This window comes from Drosophila willistoni (genome assembly GCF_018902025.1).
Source record: "Drosophila willistoni isolate 14030-0811.24 chromosome XR unlocalized genomic scaffold, UCI_dwil_1.1 Seg8, whole genome shotgun sequence".
In the NCBI taxonomy this organism is placed as follows: Eukaryota; Metazoa; Arthropoda; class Insecta; order Diptera; family Drosophilidae; genus Drosophila; species Drosophila willistoni.
In genome coordinates this window covers 2,272,164-2,290,323 of record NW_025814059.1, presented here as the reverse complement: position 1 = coordinate 2,290,323, position 18,160 = coordinate 2,272,164, and the positions used below count along the sequence as shown (strand labels likewise).

At 36.5% G+C, this 18,160-nt stretch overlaps 3 protein-coding genes across 3 annotated transcripts; 1 reads left to right on the top strand and 2 right to left on the bottom strand.

Annotated features, from left to right (window-relative positions):
- The first annotated feature begins 251 nt into the window (after positions 1–251).
- Positions 252–1,826, top strand: LOC6645812 (ubiquitin carboxyl-terminal hydrolase isozyme L5). The gene is made up of 2 exons (XM_002068563.4): positions 252–435; positions 553–1,826. The coding sequence occupies exons 1-2, from the start codon at positions 360–362 to the stop codon at positions 1,449–1,451; spliced, it is 975 nt and encodes a 324-aa protein (XP_002068599.1). The 5' UTR covers positions 252–359; the 3' UTR covers positions 1,452–1,826.
- A 2,660-nt stretch (positions 1,827–4,486) lies between these two features.
- Positions 4,487–7,699, bottom strand: LOC6645811. The gene is made up of 5 exons (XM_047012360.1): positions 7,555–7,699; positions 6,953–7,350; positions 6,312–6,481; positions 6,169–6,248; positions 4,487–4,818 (listed from the first exon to the last, which is right to left on the bottom strand). Exons 1-5 carry the CDS (start codon positions 7,697–7,699, stop codon positions 4,640–4,642), a joined length of 972 nt encoding a protein of 323 aa, XP_046868316.1. The 3' UTR covers positions 4,487–4,639.
- A 911-nt stretch (positions 7,700–8,610) lies between these two features.
- Positions 8,611–18,148, bottom strand: LOC124460766 (hybrid signal transduction histidine kinase I). The gene is made up of 4 exons (XM_047012343.1): positions 16,471–18,148; positions 11,570–11,739; positions 11,407–11,480; positions 8,611–10,412 (listed from the first exon to the last, which is right to left on the bottom strand). Exons 1-4 carry the CDS (start codon positions 17,929–17,931, stop codon positions 9,334–9,336), a joined length of 2,784 nt encoding a protein of 927 aa, XP_046868299.1. The 5' UTR covers positions 17,932–18,148; the 3' UTR covers positions 8,611–9,333.
- Between the last annotated feature and the right edge of the window lie 12 nt (positions 18,149–18,160).

Genomic DNA, 18,160 nt, shown 5'->3' with positions numbered 1-18,160 from the left:
ATTTCACAAAATTGCAATTAATGGCCAGCAAATTAAATACATTTTCTTTCTTTATTGAAATTTTTTGCTTGCACATATTTTTTCCTTCTTTCGCTCTTCTTCCACCGCTTTGCTTTTGCTTTGTGGTGTCATGGCGGATCTGGCATTTTTTTCATTGCCACCCATTGGTCACACTAAAACGTTTTGTCTAGCCAAAACTAGCTTTTTGTTGGCTTGTTAATTCATTTAGCTAGTATACGGCAACACTTTATTGTCATCGATGAAAAACTATCTGGCAACGTTGCCTGTGAGTTGACAAAAAATTAATTTTATTTAATTTTAAATCTTTTTCTAAAAAAAAGAACGGTACATCAAATCAAATGGGCGAAGCAGCTGGCAATTGGTGTCTCATAGAGAGTGATCCAGGTGTTTTTACTGAACTAATCCGCGAATTTGGTAAGTTTCGCATTGTTTTTGGGCGCCGCGCGCTTTCAATGACGCCGGCAGCGACAACGCCAGGGCTTAAGGTTTCAATTTCAATTAGAGCTAACAACAGAAAAAAACCTTTTTTAGGCTGCGATGGTGCCCAGGTAGAGGAAATCTGGAGTCTGGATGGTGAATCGTTTAAGAATCTGGAACCCATTCATGGTCTGATATTCCTCTTTAAATGGGTTCAGGAAGATGAACCTGCTGGTAAAGTGGTCCTGGACAAGGATAATATCTTCTTTGCCAAGCAAGTGATCAGCAATGCATGCGCCACCCAGGCGATATTAAGTCTGCTAATGAATCTCGAGCACGAGGACATTAAACTGGGTGAAACACTTACCAATTTCAAAGACTTTTGTCAATGTTTTGATCCTTACACAAAGGGACTAACCTTAAGTAATGCCTCCCAAATACGCACAGTGCACAATTCGTTTGCGAGGCAAACTCTCTTCGAATTGGACATGAAGAATCCCCAAAAGGATGAGGATGTTTATCATTTTGTTGGCTATATGCCAATTGGCGGTCGACTCTATGAGTTAGATGGCCTGAGGGAGGGTCCCATTGATTTGGGCGAGATCAAGCCAGATCAGAATTGGGTAGATGTTGTTCGACCCATTATTGAGAAACGGATGCAACGGTACTGCAATGGCGAAATCCATTTCAATCTAATGGCCCTCATTTCGGATCGGCAGCGTATTTATGAACAGCAAATTGATAAACTTCTTAATCCCAGTGAAAATGCCATGGATACCGAGGAAGATCGTCAGACCGAAATAAATAGCTTGCGATCCTATATACAATATGAAATCGAGAAAAAGAAACGATACAAACTGGAAAATGTTAGACGCAAACACAACTATTTGCCCTTCATAGTCGAATTGCTGAAAATGCTCGGTGAGACTGGACAACTGATGCCCATTTATGAGAAGGCCAAACAGCGGGCGCTGGAACGCGAACAGAAGCAATGCAAAAAGGATAGCAATTAAAAATTGCTTTAAAAAACAAAAACAAAAAAAGTTCATAAACATATACCATGGCTATATAGTTAGGAGAAAAACTGCCTTGTATTAAAAAAAAAAAAAAAAAAAACTTTTTACTTTTTTTCTACTCGTAAAATCTCTTTCGCCGTGTTACTCTATATAACTAGAAAAACTATAGAAAAGAAAACGAAAACAAAAAAGAAAAACAGCATAATAAAGATTTTCCCCCCTCTATAAAATACGTATATTTCATCCGATTATAAGGACGCTCAAGGGATCGACGATTTTACGTCCGCAAGACGCTTTAACCGGAAGGATTCAAAAAATTCTTGACTATTTTACAGTTGCCACGTTCATAATAGGTTTTAAAATAAAAACAATTATTTATTAACCAAAACCAAAATTTTAATAAATTTTTCACGAGTTACGAATGCTGTGTGTTTAGCTTATTATAGGTTTTTAAAAATTTCAATGGACAAATAAATCTATTTAGTATTTGCTGTCACATCTTAATTTTGATCTTGGTCGTTTTCGTCACTTGTTGTCCTCCAAAGGTTCCTCACAAATCGGCATACCATTATTAATAAAAACATATTCTTCCAATTCTTACTTTAAAATCGGTAGCTCTTACCCAAACCAATAGAGGAATTTCGTTTTCCTTTAAAATATCACTTAAGAATAATAAATAAATACATTTCTAAATTTTTTTCCATTATTGTGCTGCATTTTCCTTTATAATGTCGCAATATCCGGTTGAATTACTAAGCGGAGTTTCTTTTATATAAGTTTGTATGGGGACCAAGGGCTATAACCGGACTGATGCTTTAAGCAGAGTCGTTATAACCGGATTCTACAAGATTTTCTAAATTATAATTTAAGAGCCAACAAGTCCTGGCGATTGAAACTTAGACGATGTGAGCAAGAAACCGTAATTAAACTGATGCATGCCATCTTACTCTCTTTCATAACAATGTCCTGGCTCCTTAGAGCAAGAAGGAGAGCTCTATCGTGACTTTTTAGTAACTTGGACACATTTACGTACATATTACAATAAATCTGTTAAATAAATGACAATTTAACCAATGCCCCTTGCTTTGTTATGTCCTAGAAACAACATTTTTCAAAAGGATATACAGGATATATCATACAGTTTAAAATATTTGTATAAATTTCCACAAACACAAGAAACAATTCAAAATTATTTTTTTGTATCATGGTCCTAAAACTATTTACAAATTCATAAAGTTGTGAAGAAAAAGGATTTCTATATAATTTTAAGAAATTAAACCTTGCTTTAAATTCAATCTTTTGCGGAACGCTTTATCTCTTATAAGTCTAGACTAGTAGTTTCTTATAAACTCACAAAAATGGTTTATTAATTTGGGTCAAGAGATCAGTCAGTAAAATTGTCTGTTTATTCATCTTGGATTCTGATATAGAGAATATAATAAGATATAGAAAGGATAATACCAAAATCAGCAGGATCTGTATTTTCTAAAATAGTTATGAAACAAATAATGAAAGGCCAAACAGTTGTATATGATATATATAAAAGAAAAATATTAGTCCTTATTTAATTAGATTGGTGTTTGTTTTTAATAACCAAAGATAGAATGAAATAAATTAGTAAACTTTAAAGAAATAAAAACAAAAAAAAACTCTACTGGCGCCCAAAGGTATGCACATAAAAAAGGTGGAATCTGCAGTTGCAAGCTTTTCCGTTCTTTTTTCGCTTTATGTGGTTTGAATTCCCAACTACTTTTAGCGTTGAAGATATGGTATGGGCATTACAACTGTAGATTCTTTAGCGAAGACTGCCGATGATAGAACTTAAGGGTTCTTGAAATAGATATACAGACAACCTGCTCACTATTTGTGCTGCCTATAATTTTAAATCTTATAAGTTAATAAGATTTATTGACCTCAAACCGGCTAAAACTTAGTTTTGATTAACTTCAATAAAAAAAATGTAACATTTACATTTCAAAGTCAACAGCCAGACAAATAAAAACAAATTCAAATTGGACTCGTAATTTTTGTAGAAGAAAATTTGCAAGTGTTTAAACAATTAAAATAAACAATAGACTTTTCTATTTCTAGACTCATAAATTCGTATAAAGATAATGTGAAATTTTAACCAACTTGGAGACAGTAAAAAAACATAGATAATTTTCGTATATAATAATAATATATTTTCCGTTATTCATATATGTCTGTATATGTATATATATATATATATATACTATATATATAATTTACAATTGCTAGGTGTTTCGATTTGATTTTCTTCGGTTCTGCTTTTTAATTTTCATGCCTGCATATATATATATATATATATTTATTTATATATATATATATGTATGTATATATAATTGTATATAGGAATATTTAGTTTTTGTTTAATCATCATGATCGTAATCTCATACTGCAGCCGATCTGCTTTAATCGGATTTAACTTATTATCTAGTTGTCTACAATTCAATATACGCTTATGATTCTTCATATCGGGAACTTTCATTTTGGGAGGTCTTTGATTTAGTGTTTCCTTTATTTCAAGTTTTTTTTTTTGTTTTTTGGTGTTTTGCTCTTATATGACTAGATCTTAATAACTAGAGAACTGGTAAAAGGAAGGAAGAGGAGGTATTCAAAGGGAGAGGAGGGATGGATTTTGTTGGGATGTTGCAATTATTTTGTTTTTCTTTTTTTTTTGTTTTGGAAACCGAAGTAGAAGCGCTACAGAAAATATATGTATATATATATATGTATGTGTATATGTATGTATATATGTTTAAATTATGCTTCACTTAAAGTCGATTTTCATATTTTTGCTTGGCTAAATTGTTTTAATTATGTTTTCATTTATGCATTTTCTGATTTTGTTAACATTTTTTAGGCTAAAGTTTTTTTTTGTTTTTACTAATTTTTATTGGGCATGTTTGTTTGTATGTATGTAATGTAGTTTTAGCACTTAGTTTTCCCATAATGTTTTCATTTTGGTTTTTTCGTTTTTTTTTTTTTTTTTTTTTTTTTTTTTGATTAAATTTTGTTTAACAATTTTCCTTTTATTTTTGTTTTGTTTTTAGTTCTTGAAGACACAACAGTTACTGGTCCAGTTCCAGGAAGAATATATATATGTATATGTATGTGTGTTGTAGTTGTTGTTGTTGCTGCTGCCGATGTTATAGTTGTTGCTTTTACCGTTGCTGTGGTGCATAACTGTACTGTGCTGCCAAATCGTTGCATACTTCGCTGCGCTGCTGCTGCTGCTGGTGTTGCTGTTGCTGCGTACCAGCATTTAGGGCGGCAAAGGCATGAAGTGGGCGTGTATGGGGATGCTGTGCTGTTTCATAGGCGGTTATATCAATGCTGGGCGCTAAAAACAAACGCAAACAGAATAAATCAAGTCTTTAATACGCCGGAAACCCCAAATAAAACAGCAAACTCAATTTAAAAAGAAGAAGAAGGATGTTCGTTAAAGATTTAGAAGGCTTTAAACCAGACAAAAATATAACAAATATTGTTAATATTTCAAGTTTTAAGTTTAGTAATTACTTATTTTGTAAAACTATTCTAAATGCCATAATCAAGACCTCATATCCTCTGACCTTTTTAAAAGAAAATTACACAGGTCGACTTGATTTTTGGTGATGTTAACTTTAGAGGTGTTCTTAGCTAATTTGGGTACCCTAATTCTAACTGCATACTCGGTTTTTGTCCATCACATCCAGATTTTGTGATATCAGGGAATCTGTCTATACTATAGAAAGTTAAAAATTGTTTTTCTTGCATTTTTAACAGATTTTAGAATATCCTGTTCAAGGAAAATAGCTCTTGTTTGCAAACAATTTGTTAGATGCTTAAGATTCCAACAATTCTTTAAAATTAATAAAGCAGCCAGTGCTTCGAAACCCTATAGCATACTTTTTGGTTCAAATTTTAATCATTTTAGAACCATATCCAAATTGTAAAATATCTTTCTATCTGTTTTTGTAAATTGCTTTTAAATCAGACCTAATATATCAATAGGTTAAAATAATTTGTTTATATTATACTACAAAATATTCCAATTGAGGTCATTCCAACGCATTTTTTGTCGTAATCCTGACGTGATGAGCACAAACTAAGTACTGGGCCGTGATCGGCATTATATAAAAGACCCGTTGCTATTATTTTTACTCTAAGAGACCTTTTGAACACAAAACACTTATTCATGACCTTAAAAATGTCGGCCTGTGTTACCTGTAGCGATGGTAGTCAAATTATCTGAGGACAAATGCATCTCAAATATTAAAATCAAAGCCCCAATCGAGCTGCTCACGTAATTTATAGGCGTCTCCTTAGATCCTAGATAGTATTGAGATCATACAAAGAATCCTGAAATAGGCGAAACTAGGGACGCTCTTTTTTTGGAGCCATAAGTGAATGGATGAATCTCCTTTTAACTTAGAGCCAAGTTTAAGATATTTCTTCAATTTTAATCGAATCCCTGGAGATGCATGTAAACAGCCTTAAACACTTAGGTGTTCTTTTGTTTTCTACAACGTAACACTTATGTATGTATTTATTATTGAAAATCTATATCCTTCAGGTATAAATCGCATGTAGAATTATCTCTATTAAGTTTGCCGCAATCTCAATGCATTAAACTCGAAATTGATAACCCGAAGAGCTTATATAAAGATGTTTCTAGGGAGTATATAGCCAAAATCTCCCCTTGACTCACCTGCCGCATGTAAGCGATTGTAAAGATTTTTGCGTTTCTTTTTTAATAAAGCATCCAGATTATAATTGTCCAGTCCCGATCTGTTAACACAAGATTATCCATTAATAAATTAAGAAATAGACTTTTTTAATTGCAATACATACTTTTCCGTACGACCATGACTCATTAGATCTTTAAATGCCACATAGATTTTGTTTAATGTCAAATTGGATAACCCCTGGCCCAGATATCGTACAAATTTAAGTTGCTCACATTTGGATAAAGCGCTCTCGTGGAAGTCCAAAAAGGGTCGATGATCGGATATCTGATATTCCTATATACACACACACACAAACGCACACACACACACACAAATATAAATGTATAAAATAGAAAAATATAAACAAAAAACAAACAAATAGATACATTAGTAAAGTTTCATTTATAAATCAGGGCAAGAGTTTTGTTCTATACTAAATAAAATGATGTGAATGGAAATTTTTCATTTTTCATTTCGTTTCGTTCGATCTGCCAATTCTGCCAATTCTTCATTAGATAAGAACAAATCTCCGCTTTTCACCATATATAGCTTTTCTTGTATTATCTTGATTTTCTTTCTTTTCTTTCATTTTGTTTTTTTTTTTTTTGGAGTATGAGGGAGGGCGTTGATGTTGTTGCTGCTCCTCCTCCTACTAATACTATTCGTCTTTTCTTTTTTCATATACATAAATGCATTTTGCATTTGTTGCTTTTGTCGATTTGTTAGTAATTTTTTTTTATTTTTTTTTTTTTGTTTTTTGCTCACATTGCAAAACTTGATGAAATTCTCGATGAGTATGTACTTTTCATAATTGCTCAGACATTGCTGGCTACTCTGTATACCGAACTGTTTTAATAATTCCTGCTTTTTGGGCGGCAGGCGGCTAATATGTGTGCAAACCCCATCCTCAATCCGATGCGTCTCATGTACATCGAAATTCTCATAGATAATCATGTGCTCGAGTGATCTTGGTGGCGGACCCAATGGCGGTGGTAAAGGTAACGGCAGAGTTAGCCCTGTATGGGGGGGTAATGGGGGTGGCGGTGGCAACAATGTGCTTGGCCCCCTTTCAGCTGATGCACTACAGCCATACCGTGGATCCATTGCTGATTGTTGGTGTTGGTGTTGATGTTGATGTTGCTGCTGCTGCTGCTGCTGATGTTGTTGTTGCTGCTGTTGTTGTTGTTGGGCCGATGCGGCTGCGGCTGCTGCTGCGGCCTGTGCTGCTGCGGCTTGTGCTGCTGCTGCTGCTGTCACATAACTGTTCATATTATTTTGTCCATGATTGCTGTGATGACTGTTGTTGTTGTTGTTGATGTTGCTGCTGTTGTTGTTGTTGCTGCCGCCATTGTTATTGCTGCTGTTACTACTGTTGCTGCTGTTATTGTTAACAGTGGCACTGCTGTTACTATTACAGCTGCTAGCATTGCTATTACTGCTGCTGGTGTTGCTGTTATTGCCGCTACTGTTGCTATTAACAAATTCCAGTGAGCCATCATTTGCAGCTGCCATATTCTTGAGGTCTATAAAACAGAATTAAAACAAACAAAAACAAACAGAGAAAGAGAATAGAGAAAAGTCAATACTCCCTCTGTCCTTCCTCTTCCCCCCATTTTCTTTATCATTTTACCGATCCAACTAGAAGAATGAGACATTTCTATGCTATCGATAGTTTTGTTTGTAATCGGAAAAAATTTCAGACTTCCAGATAAAGATTGTCCTTTTTTTGTTATTGGTGTTGAAATCTTTAAATTCATTAATCTAAGGAAAACTTTTACGACCAATTTCTAATCCTTTGACTATTCTCTACTTCCTTAGACTCAAGGATTAATCCGGTATTGAGGATTTTCGCAACCTAAACAAATCGATTTACTTTTTGAAATCCACAAGAATTTAACAATCAATCAGTGATTATGAAATGCTAGAGAATTTAAAACTTAATTTTGTCTATTTTAAAGCTGAATCTAAAGCAAACAAAAAATAGCATAGAAACATTTTCAATTTCCTTCCATTAACATAAAAATCCCACTCTCCCCTCCCCACCCACATACATAATGACCGAGCACAAATGCAGAGGCGGCGTAAAGCAGGCAATTCATTTAGAATAATAAACAAAATTTTAACAACTTTTTGTTCTCAATTGTTTTCTGCTTTATATATGCATGTATGTATTTATATATATATATATTAATATACATACATATATACATATCTATTATGGTTTTTGTTTGTGTGGTGTGCTAGCAAACAAATTCAATATTTATGTATGTATATATATATATCTACATATATATATATATATAGATTTGAATGTATATATATAGAGGAGATGTATTTACTTGTATAATTAGGATTGGTTTACACATATCATCATTTCTTGTTCTTGGCTTACTAAAATATATCAATATATGTATATATATATATACGTTTATAGCGTGGTGTTATTATTCATTTCATTTTGCTAATTGTAATAATCTCTTTTCAAGGAATAACATTGCATAGTATTCAGGGTCTTGTGTGTGTGTATGTGTGTGTGTGAGTGTGTATATATTAATTTAAATGGTATAGGTATGTATAATCTCATATGGTCAAACATAATACATTTATAGGTTTTGTTCTATATATATAAAAAAAAGAAAAAAAATAATTGTATTTGCAAATCCACCAAAAACTTGAAAAACTTTCATATTCTCACATTTATCAAAATTTCAATATCATCTTCTTCAGATTTAAATGCGAATCCATTTGATTTCCACATGCCTTAAATAAAGGTTAATTTTTTATATTTTAGTTTTTGTTTTCAAGTTTTTGGTAAAATTACAAACAACCGTTATTTTTTCTTTTTTTTTCTTGTTTGTTTTTATAAAAATTTGGCAAAAAGCTGGTTAAAAATTAGTCTACAAACGAAACATAAAATTAAATGAACAAAAATATATATATTTATAATCAAAAAAAAAAAAAAAGAAAACTAAATAAAGTGATAGGAAATACTTGTGAAAATAAATTGTTGTTGTTGTTTTTGTTTTTGAGGAGGGGGGAAATAATGTTTTCTAATTGGGATACAATATTTCTGTCAACAGGTGGCGCCACCATTCTCACATCACATCATTTCAATTTCTTCCTTTGGCGCCACGCCGCAGCCAATCTCACATGACGGATGGGGATGGAGAAGAGGATTGTTGTGGTCCGGCTGCGGCTGCTGCTGCTGAAGATGATTGTTGCTGGGATGTTGTTGGCGGTGCTGTTTGTTGTTGTTGCTGTTGCTGCTGTTGTTGTTGCTGTTGTAGTTGTTGTTGTGATGGTATTTGTGGTGGCGGCGGTCCTTGGCTATAGCCCATGGCAGCCATATGCTGAATATGCGGATGAGGATGTTGCTGATGGGGATGCTGCTGTTGATGTGGATGTGATGGATGCGGAGGATGCGCATGTGGATGTGGGTGTGGATGCGGATGTGGGTGAGGATGGGCATGTGCATGTGCGTGTGCGTGTGGATGTTGATGTGGATAGAAATGTGGATGGTGTTGCGGTTGATAAGCAAAATGTGGATGCCCTTGATGGAGATGTGGCGGCGGTGGTGGCGGCGTTGCTGGTGGATAATGTAGATGTTGTTGTTGTGGATGCATACGAGTTGGCGTATGCGGCGTATGTAGCTGCGGATGTGATTGTGGATGATGTGGTGGCAAATGAGGATGTGGATGCGGATGCTGATGATGATGTTGCTGCTGTTGTTGTTGCTGTTGTTGTGGTGTTAGTGGTGGTACTGCTGGTTGTTGTTGCTGCTGCTGCTGCTGCTGTCCTAGAGGTACACTCGATGGCAAATGTTGTCCAACTCCAGCACCTACAGTAGCAATTCCATTTCCTGCTGCATTGCCTGCCATTAGGGGCGTGGCTGGCCTCGAATTTGGCGTTATTGTGCGAACAGCTCCTCCTCCTCCTCCTCCTCCTGCTCCAGTCGCTGCTAATACAGCGGACGATGATGATGATGATGACGATGAGGCGGCGGCCGGTGAGGCAGGTGCTGTGGGAGGTGGTGGAGCTGAAGCAGCCTCCGGAATATCACCTTGTTCGGGATTTTGTAGTTGTTGTTGTTCTTGTGCTGTTTGTTTAACCGGTGTGGATGTTGTTGTAGTGTTGTTGGTTTTAATGTTGACTTTGTTGTTGGATTTGTTGTTGGTTGTTTTGTTGCTGTTACTACTATTGTTGCTGTTGTTGTTGTTGGTATTTTCTTTTTCTTTGTCTTATTTTTTTTTGTTTGTTTGTTTGTTTTATTTTATTTTTGTTTTTTTTTTGTTTTTTTTTTAGGAAAAAAGTAGAAGAAAGAGGAAAAACACAAATAAAATTTGAAGTCAAAGAAAATTAAAATGAGTGAATTTATTTTCCCTTTTTGTTTTCATACTAAATGGCAGCCAATTCTTGTTTTTCTTTATTTTTTAATATTTATCGATCATTTTATAGCCCTTGCAAGGGAAACTAAAAATAAAAATGAAAATGCCTTCCATCTGAATTGAAAGAAAAAACTGCAATCAATTTAACTTTTTTCCGTTCGGACATTTTTTTGAACCAAATCTTTTTTTTTAAGCTTTATCGACTGAGAATGGAATGCAAAATAAAAAAAAGAAACAAATTGCATTATCTGTGTAAAATCACATTATTGCAAGGGTATATAAACTTCGGCATGCCGAAGTTACATAGTTTCCGCATATACTCTGAGTTTTGTTTTTTTTTTTTTTTTCGGACAGCAAGAGAGTGCGAGCGAGTGAGAGAATAATAGGCAGAAGATAGAAAAAGACTAAACAGAAAAGCAAGTGCTTAAAATTGAAATAGAAAAATTGAAATGAAAATGCAGAAAATAGTAAAAATCATATTAAAACGCAAAAACCGAAATAAAAATGAGGCACTTGATGTTATTTCTTATTTTCTTTTCTTTCATTTCTTTCTGTTTCTCTTTAGTTTTTCTTTGGTTGAGGTGGAGGTGGGGAGGCGACAAAGGAAGGGGGCGGGGTTTACTGTGTGTATATTTTTAAAATTTAGCACATTTCGAGTGATTTTGCTCAGCCTGTTTATTTTTCTGCTGCTGCATTTGCACTAACTTTAGCTAACCTATATAGTATATATAGTTATGTGTGTGTGTGTGTGTGTACACACATACATACATATATATTCATATCCATTTATCTACATTTATATATATATATATATATTATGCTATGCAAGCTTACCAGCTGTTGTATTGGCCAGAAAGCGTTTGGTTTTATCCAGTATATAAGGCAGATTATAGCCATCCTTGGTGTAGCTGTAAAAAAATGCAATAAACAAACAAAAAACCAAACAAATCCATATAGTATATGTGTAGTCTACTTTTAGGCGCTTGTTTTTACTTACATTTCCGTACGTTTAGTACAGAACAAATTCTTAAAATTGCTATAAATGCAAAATAGAGTAAATGTTGGCAATCCTTGGCCCAAATAACGTGCAAATTTGATTTGTTCCGGTTTATTGAGGCCACATTGATTTAATGATAGCCAAGGCCGATGATCCTTAATATCATATTCCTGTAAAAGAAGCAAAAAAAAATCGAGAAATGAGAATTAATTCAAACTATTTGTAATCCTTTGGTTGTTAACTTTAATCGAGTCTGTTATATTTTTGAATGGGTCGCTATCCTTGTTATTGAGTGTTGACTGTACTTTAATTGGTTGACTTTTTTCTTCTTCTTCTTGTATTTTTGTATTTTTAAACTAATCAAATTCCTTTTCAAGCCATTTGTTACAAAATAATGTAACGTAAGTAAGTAAGGCGGCATCTCGAATCTATCCCCTTTTTTCCTTTACGCCTCTCCCCCTTCCCCATTGTCTTTTTAATCTTGTTTTCTATACATTTTTTAGGCTGTTTTCATGTATTAAAACTCATTTCCCATATATGTATGTGTGCAAAGGTTTACATATGTACAATGTATATACTATATATATATTTCATATTATATATAGAACTCCACCACTAACCCAACCAAAAAAAGCAAACCACCCAGCCCTTTACAATTTTCATCTCTCTCATATATAGGAAAAACTTTGCCCCTTACTAATCAAAACTTATAATTCGTGTACAAGGCAAAAGTTTAAAACGAAAATTTTACACAAAAGCCAAAAACTTGCAGCCGGTCGCCCGCCCCCCATTCCGTTCCCTTCACCAAAAGGCAACCCACAATCCCACCCGACACACACACACACCCATACAATGTATATTTTATAGTTGTAAAATTATATGTACGTATGTATGAGTATGGGTGCCGTAGAAAGGGAAGGCAAAATAAAAAAAAAAAAAAAGGAAGCAGAAAAGGCACTAAAGCAAACCCAAATAGAAAAGCAAACAACATTTTCAATGAAGCCATTTTTCCCCGGCTCTCTCCCTCACTCTTTCTCTCCCACTTACTCTCTTCCCATCTTGATTCCCGCTCCCACCCATACAAACATTTATATGAGGAGGAGGAGAAGGAAGGGTTTCCAACTCATCCTGCTTCCCCAAAGATAGAAAGGGTTGCCATTCTGTATGTGTATGCAGTGTGTGTGTGTGTGTGTGTGTCTGCATGTGTTAGTAGGCACAGCAGCTTTTTGTTGTTGGCTCTTCGTTAGCCTTCGTTCTGTTATTCGTATGGATGTTCGTTCTTGACGACGTCGTCGTCGTAGTCGTTGTCGTCGTCAGTTGAAACTTATCAACATCCTCATAATCAGTTGCCCCACCCCAACCTACCTAAGCACACACACAAACTCACACATACATACATATAATATGAAATGCTGACTGCGCTGCATACATTTTGGATTTTTGATTATGTTAAAAATCAATAGAGCAAAAAGGAGTGACGAACTTAAAACTCACATCATCAGCAGCTCAGTGTTAGAAAGAATGAGACAGACAGAAGCTAAATATACTCACATACATATACATACATATGTATAAAGACAGTTACAAAAACAAGAGAGAGAGAGAGAAAAAATTTAACGCCTTTCAAATAATGACAGCTCAACCAGCAGGAGCAGCAGGCACCTGCCTGGACAGTTGACAGCGGCGCTACTTATTAAGAACAGAAGCTCTCCTGTTGCTGCTTGCTGCCCACTTGTCCGTTTTTGTTTGTGTGTGTATGTGTGTTAGCATTCCCATGGCCAAAAAAAAAAAACAAAACAAAAAGAAGAAACAAGCCACCAACCGACAGCAACAACAACAAAACGGGCAATGTGTTGCGGTATTTTGTTCTTGTTGTTTTTTTTTTCTCTTTTTTGTGCAAACTTATTGGCAGACATGCGTGACGTAGTCTCTCTGCTTGAGTTCTGCCTGCTGCTCTGCTTGGATGTTTGTGTGTGGCAGGATTGCGGTTGTTGTGTCTGTGCCAGTGTCTGCGTGCGTGTGCATGTGTGTGTGTGTCTGTGTGCGGGTGTGATGTGGTTTGTTGTTGTTTTTATTGAGACAAGTGTGAATTGTTTTCCTTTTTGTTGCTGTTTGCTGTCGGCTTGTGCGTGGCTGTTGCTGCAATGATTTTTTCATGTTGCGTGTGTGTGTGTGCACAGGAGAGGCCAAGTGTGATTGTGGGGGGGAAGTAAAAGTTTTCACACTTTCACTTGTGTGCATGTGTGTGTGTGTGTGTCTGAGTGTGTGCGTTTAACAGCCTAATTTGGTTCTTCTAATTAAACAACAGAAAAGTGTTGCCACCTAATGAAAAGTTGTTTCTAATTCTGCCCTGGTTAGCCTAACACTAATTTAATATGAACAAAATATTTAATATTTAATCGCGCTTTCTGTACCTATATTTTGTCTATACGCATATAAAGAGTATGCATGTACAGTTATGTGTACATGGATCTAATTTTAAATTATAATCAAGGTGTCCTTATGTTTAATACCTGCGCCTCCCTCGCACACACATATACAAGCAAAAATCAACTATATAAACTTACACATACATACATATAGCGAAAACATTCATACACATTTTGTATGCATTTGTGTGGGTAAACCTTCTCATTGCATGCGCACTTAGTAGCCTTCAACATGGGGCACCCAAATACACAGAGTCCATCCTCCAATATAGAGACATGTAGTATAAAATGTGTTGATAAAATACATATATATATATATATATATATGTACATATACAGTCACAGACATACATCCATTCATACATATGGAGCAAAAGGACCTGCCCAAGCAAAGCAGCCCCAAATAGCAACGGACAGTCCAAGTAACTTTGCTGTTGATGGGCGGGATGGTGGGACGGTGGGGACGGGCGGGGCAGGTTGTGTTATATGTATATGTATGTATGTATGTATGTACAATTACTCAATAGCAACCGCCATCACCGCCAACCGTCTCCATCTTTGCCTCCATTCTCTGCAGCTGACTTGAGCTTTTTTGGGGGTTGCCACCCAATTCCTTTTCTTCTCACTCACACATCCCTACCCTACAACTACAAACATCACAGAGAAAGAGAGAGAGAGAGAGCGAGAGAGAGAGAGTGAGAGTAACTTTGTAAGTTAGATAGAGATAGTCAGAATGTGTGTGTGTAGGTGGAAGAGAGCGTCTTAAAACTAAAATGTGTTGTAATATAGGCAGCCGGGCCGAAGAGCCCGTTGAAATAAGGTTAGCTTCGTCCTTCTGCTCCTTGACGTCGTCGTCGCCGTCGTTGTTGTTGTTGTATTATGCCATCAATGCCATTTTGTACATAGTTTCAGTGTGGTCCGTTTGTATGTGTGTGTGGGTGGTTAGGTGGATGTTCCAACAAATCTAGTTTGTCAGTATGTATGTGTGTATGTCTGTGTATTCTTCTGATAAAGCTGAACGCTTTGTAATGAGCATGGTGGCCTGTGCCTGTGCCTGGCCTGGGCCTGGTCTCTCTATAGTGTTGAAAAGGGCGCCAAATGTTCGGCACGGTACGAAAGGGCGTGTGTGTGTGTGTGTGTGTATATGGGGCGAAAGGGGATATGTGTAGGTGTTTAGAAGCACACACACACACACTGTCAAACAAACGTACAAACATTGTGCACACATGATTACAGTTGTATGCTGAATTTGTGGTTGGCTGCTGCAGTCAACGCTGCTGCCGCCGCCACCTCCCATAGCCGCTGGCGTTGGCTTTGGCATCGGCGTCTCTGCTTCTGTTATTACAATTTATAATGACATTTGGTATGGTAGTATGAGTGTGCTTTCTATATGTGAATATGGGCTGATGGGTGGGGTGGGGTGGGTGAGGACACACACACACACTCACATTCCAACATATAATAATAGAGTGAGAATTGCGCCTGTGTAAAGGATATAGACAGGGGGTTGAGGTGGGTACATGTTCATATTATGAATATCCTAAATATGTACATTATGTATATATATTTATATATATATAACAGATATATCTGTACGCATTTTAGCGGTGACTTATGTAAATCCCAATTGGTATATTCATTAGGCAAAACTATTGATAATACGGAAATTGCATACATACAAAATGTGAATTTTTGACAAAGAGAATTTCTCGCCCAAAAGTATGCTATGCTACAATGTTCGATCCTTTTTTTGCTAGATGTGTACTAATCCTCTATAAGAAACAACGACTAGGCATAAATGTTCAATCATTCACAAGGATCTTTAAGTAATTGGCTTGGAAATTTCAAAATGAATCAATATACTTAGTAAAATTTTAAAATCTGATGGAGATGATTTTATTTCCTTAAACGATTTTCCATTATTTGTCTTTCAAGTATTTTCTAATATATTTTATCCATGTTAAATTCTGTTTGCAAGTAAATTTGAAACATCATACTAACAATTTAGAACGCATTTTAGTGTACTCTTCTTCTTCTCACCCCATTAGCACATACAAAACATTTTGTTAAGGGGCTATTACCTACCCCTACCCCAACCCCTACCCCTACCCATTCCATCCGTCCCCACAGACCCAAAAATTTCAAATTCCCGCACCACCAATAATGCCGGACATTACACAGCCAACATCATAATAAATACATACATATACATATATGTATGTATGTATGTGTGTGTGTATATATAAGGTGTATGTTTATACATATGTGAAAATATTTAAATTGCATATGGAAATGGGCAAAAACGGGAGAATGAGATGGAAGTGGAAGTAAGTGAGAGTGAGAGAGAGAACGGGGAAACGAAATTTGACTCGCAAGTCCTTTCCTTTCACAACCCACCCATCCCACATCTCCCATTTCATACACAGCCCACAGGCCACCCTGCCCCGCCCCGCCTTCGTTACAAGAACTCACCTCACAAAACTTGATGAAATTCTCCACCACAATCGATTTATCCGTTAGCGTCATTTGGCCAGTGAATCGTACGCCCATCTGCTTTAAGGTATCCTTTTTCTTTGGTGGCAATTTATTCATATGCTGAAATATGCCCTCCTCAACTTTATGCGATGAATGTACATCGAAATTTTCCTTGATCACAAAATTGCCAAGCAATTTGGGTGTATGCGATGCTGAGGCAGATGAACCAGTCGATGATGAGCATGAGGCACCACCACCGCTGCTGCCACCGCCAATGCCACCGCCGTTGCCGCTAACGCTGCCGCCACTGCAGCCAGTGAGAAGACCAACAAATTCACCAGCACCACCCTCCGATGAGGTATTCGAATTTGAGGCATTCAAATGGGAATTGGGAAAGGCAAGCAATTCCAGTGACGATTCATTGGAATTGGATGAACCATTTGAGGTTATGTTGTGTTGCATATCGAACATCGCTTGCTTTGAATCATGATCAAAGACATCCAATGCGGAGGAACTGGAATCCATGACAACAAGACTATGGGAGGAAGCACGCGAAACGGAAGACAATAAGGCGGCTACTTTGCGTGAGGCGGAACGTGATTTCTGTGATGTACTGCTATCCAGATCGATCAGACCCAAACTGGATACGGGCGATTGGGATTGGGGTGGTGGTGGTGGTGGTGTATTAGCTAATGTTAATTTGGAAGAATTTGATATTGAAGAAGATTTGTCCGTTGATGCAGCCGATGTTTGCTGATGATTTGATGATTCGGTGGCATTCGATGATGATGACGTATTGGAAGAAAAATCCGTGGAGTGACGCAGATATTTGATAAACTCAAAGGAACCATCGAAATGTTGGGGCACCGAAGACGATCCTCCTCCTCCTGTTGTTGTGTGATGATGGTGATGATGATGATGGTGAGGATGATGAGGATGAGGATGCTGCTGGTGATGAGATTGATGAATATGTCCATTTGGTGTAGCCAGTGCTGTTGGCCAACGATTGCTTAACGCTGCTCCTCCGCCTGCTGCTGCTGCTCCTATTGTGGCAGATGATGTAGGTGTTGCTCCCGCCGCTGCAGCTGCTGATACGCCGGCTGCTGTAGCTGCTACTGATCCTCCTAAACTGATGGACGTCGGTGCATTGCCGACTCCTCCTGCCGTTGATAGTGCTGTGGTCGCCGTTGCCAATGTAAGGCAGGTTTCACCACCACCACCACCACCGCCTCCATCTGAGACTCCATTGGTCATGTGTGTGTGTGAATACTGTAGTTGCTGCTGCTGTGACGTTGGCTGCGACTGCGGCGCACCGCAGCCAAACACTTGAAATTCTTCGAAATTTGTGCATTTCAATTCGCCATTGCTCAAGTATTTGGAAAACTCTGAAGCATCATTAAGCGAGTTGAGGAAAAATGAGCTAAAGTTGCTCGATATGCAGGACATTTTTGAGGACATTAAATAATACTGAGTTCCAACAAAAAACAACAAAAAAAACAAACACACACACAAAAACAAAACAAAATTTAAAGCTTCAGAAAATGGCACATATTTTAGTTATTTGTTGTTTTTTTTTTTTTTGTATTATTATTTTTATTTTTTGTTCTCCTTCGGTTAGGTTAATTTTTCTGTTTTTCCTTTGCTTAGTTTACTTTTCACGTTTTCTTTTAGTTTTTCTTCTTCTTGC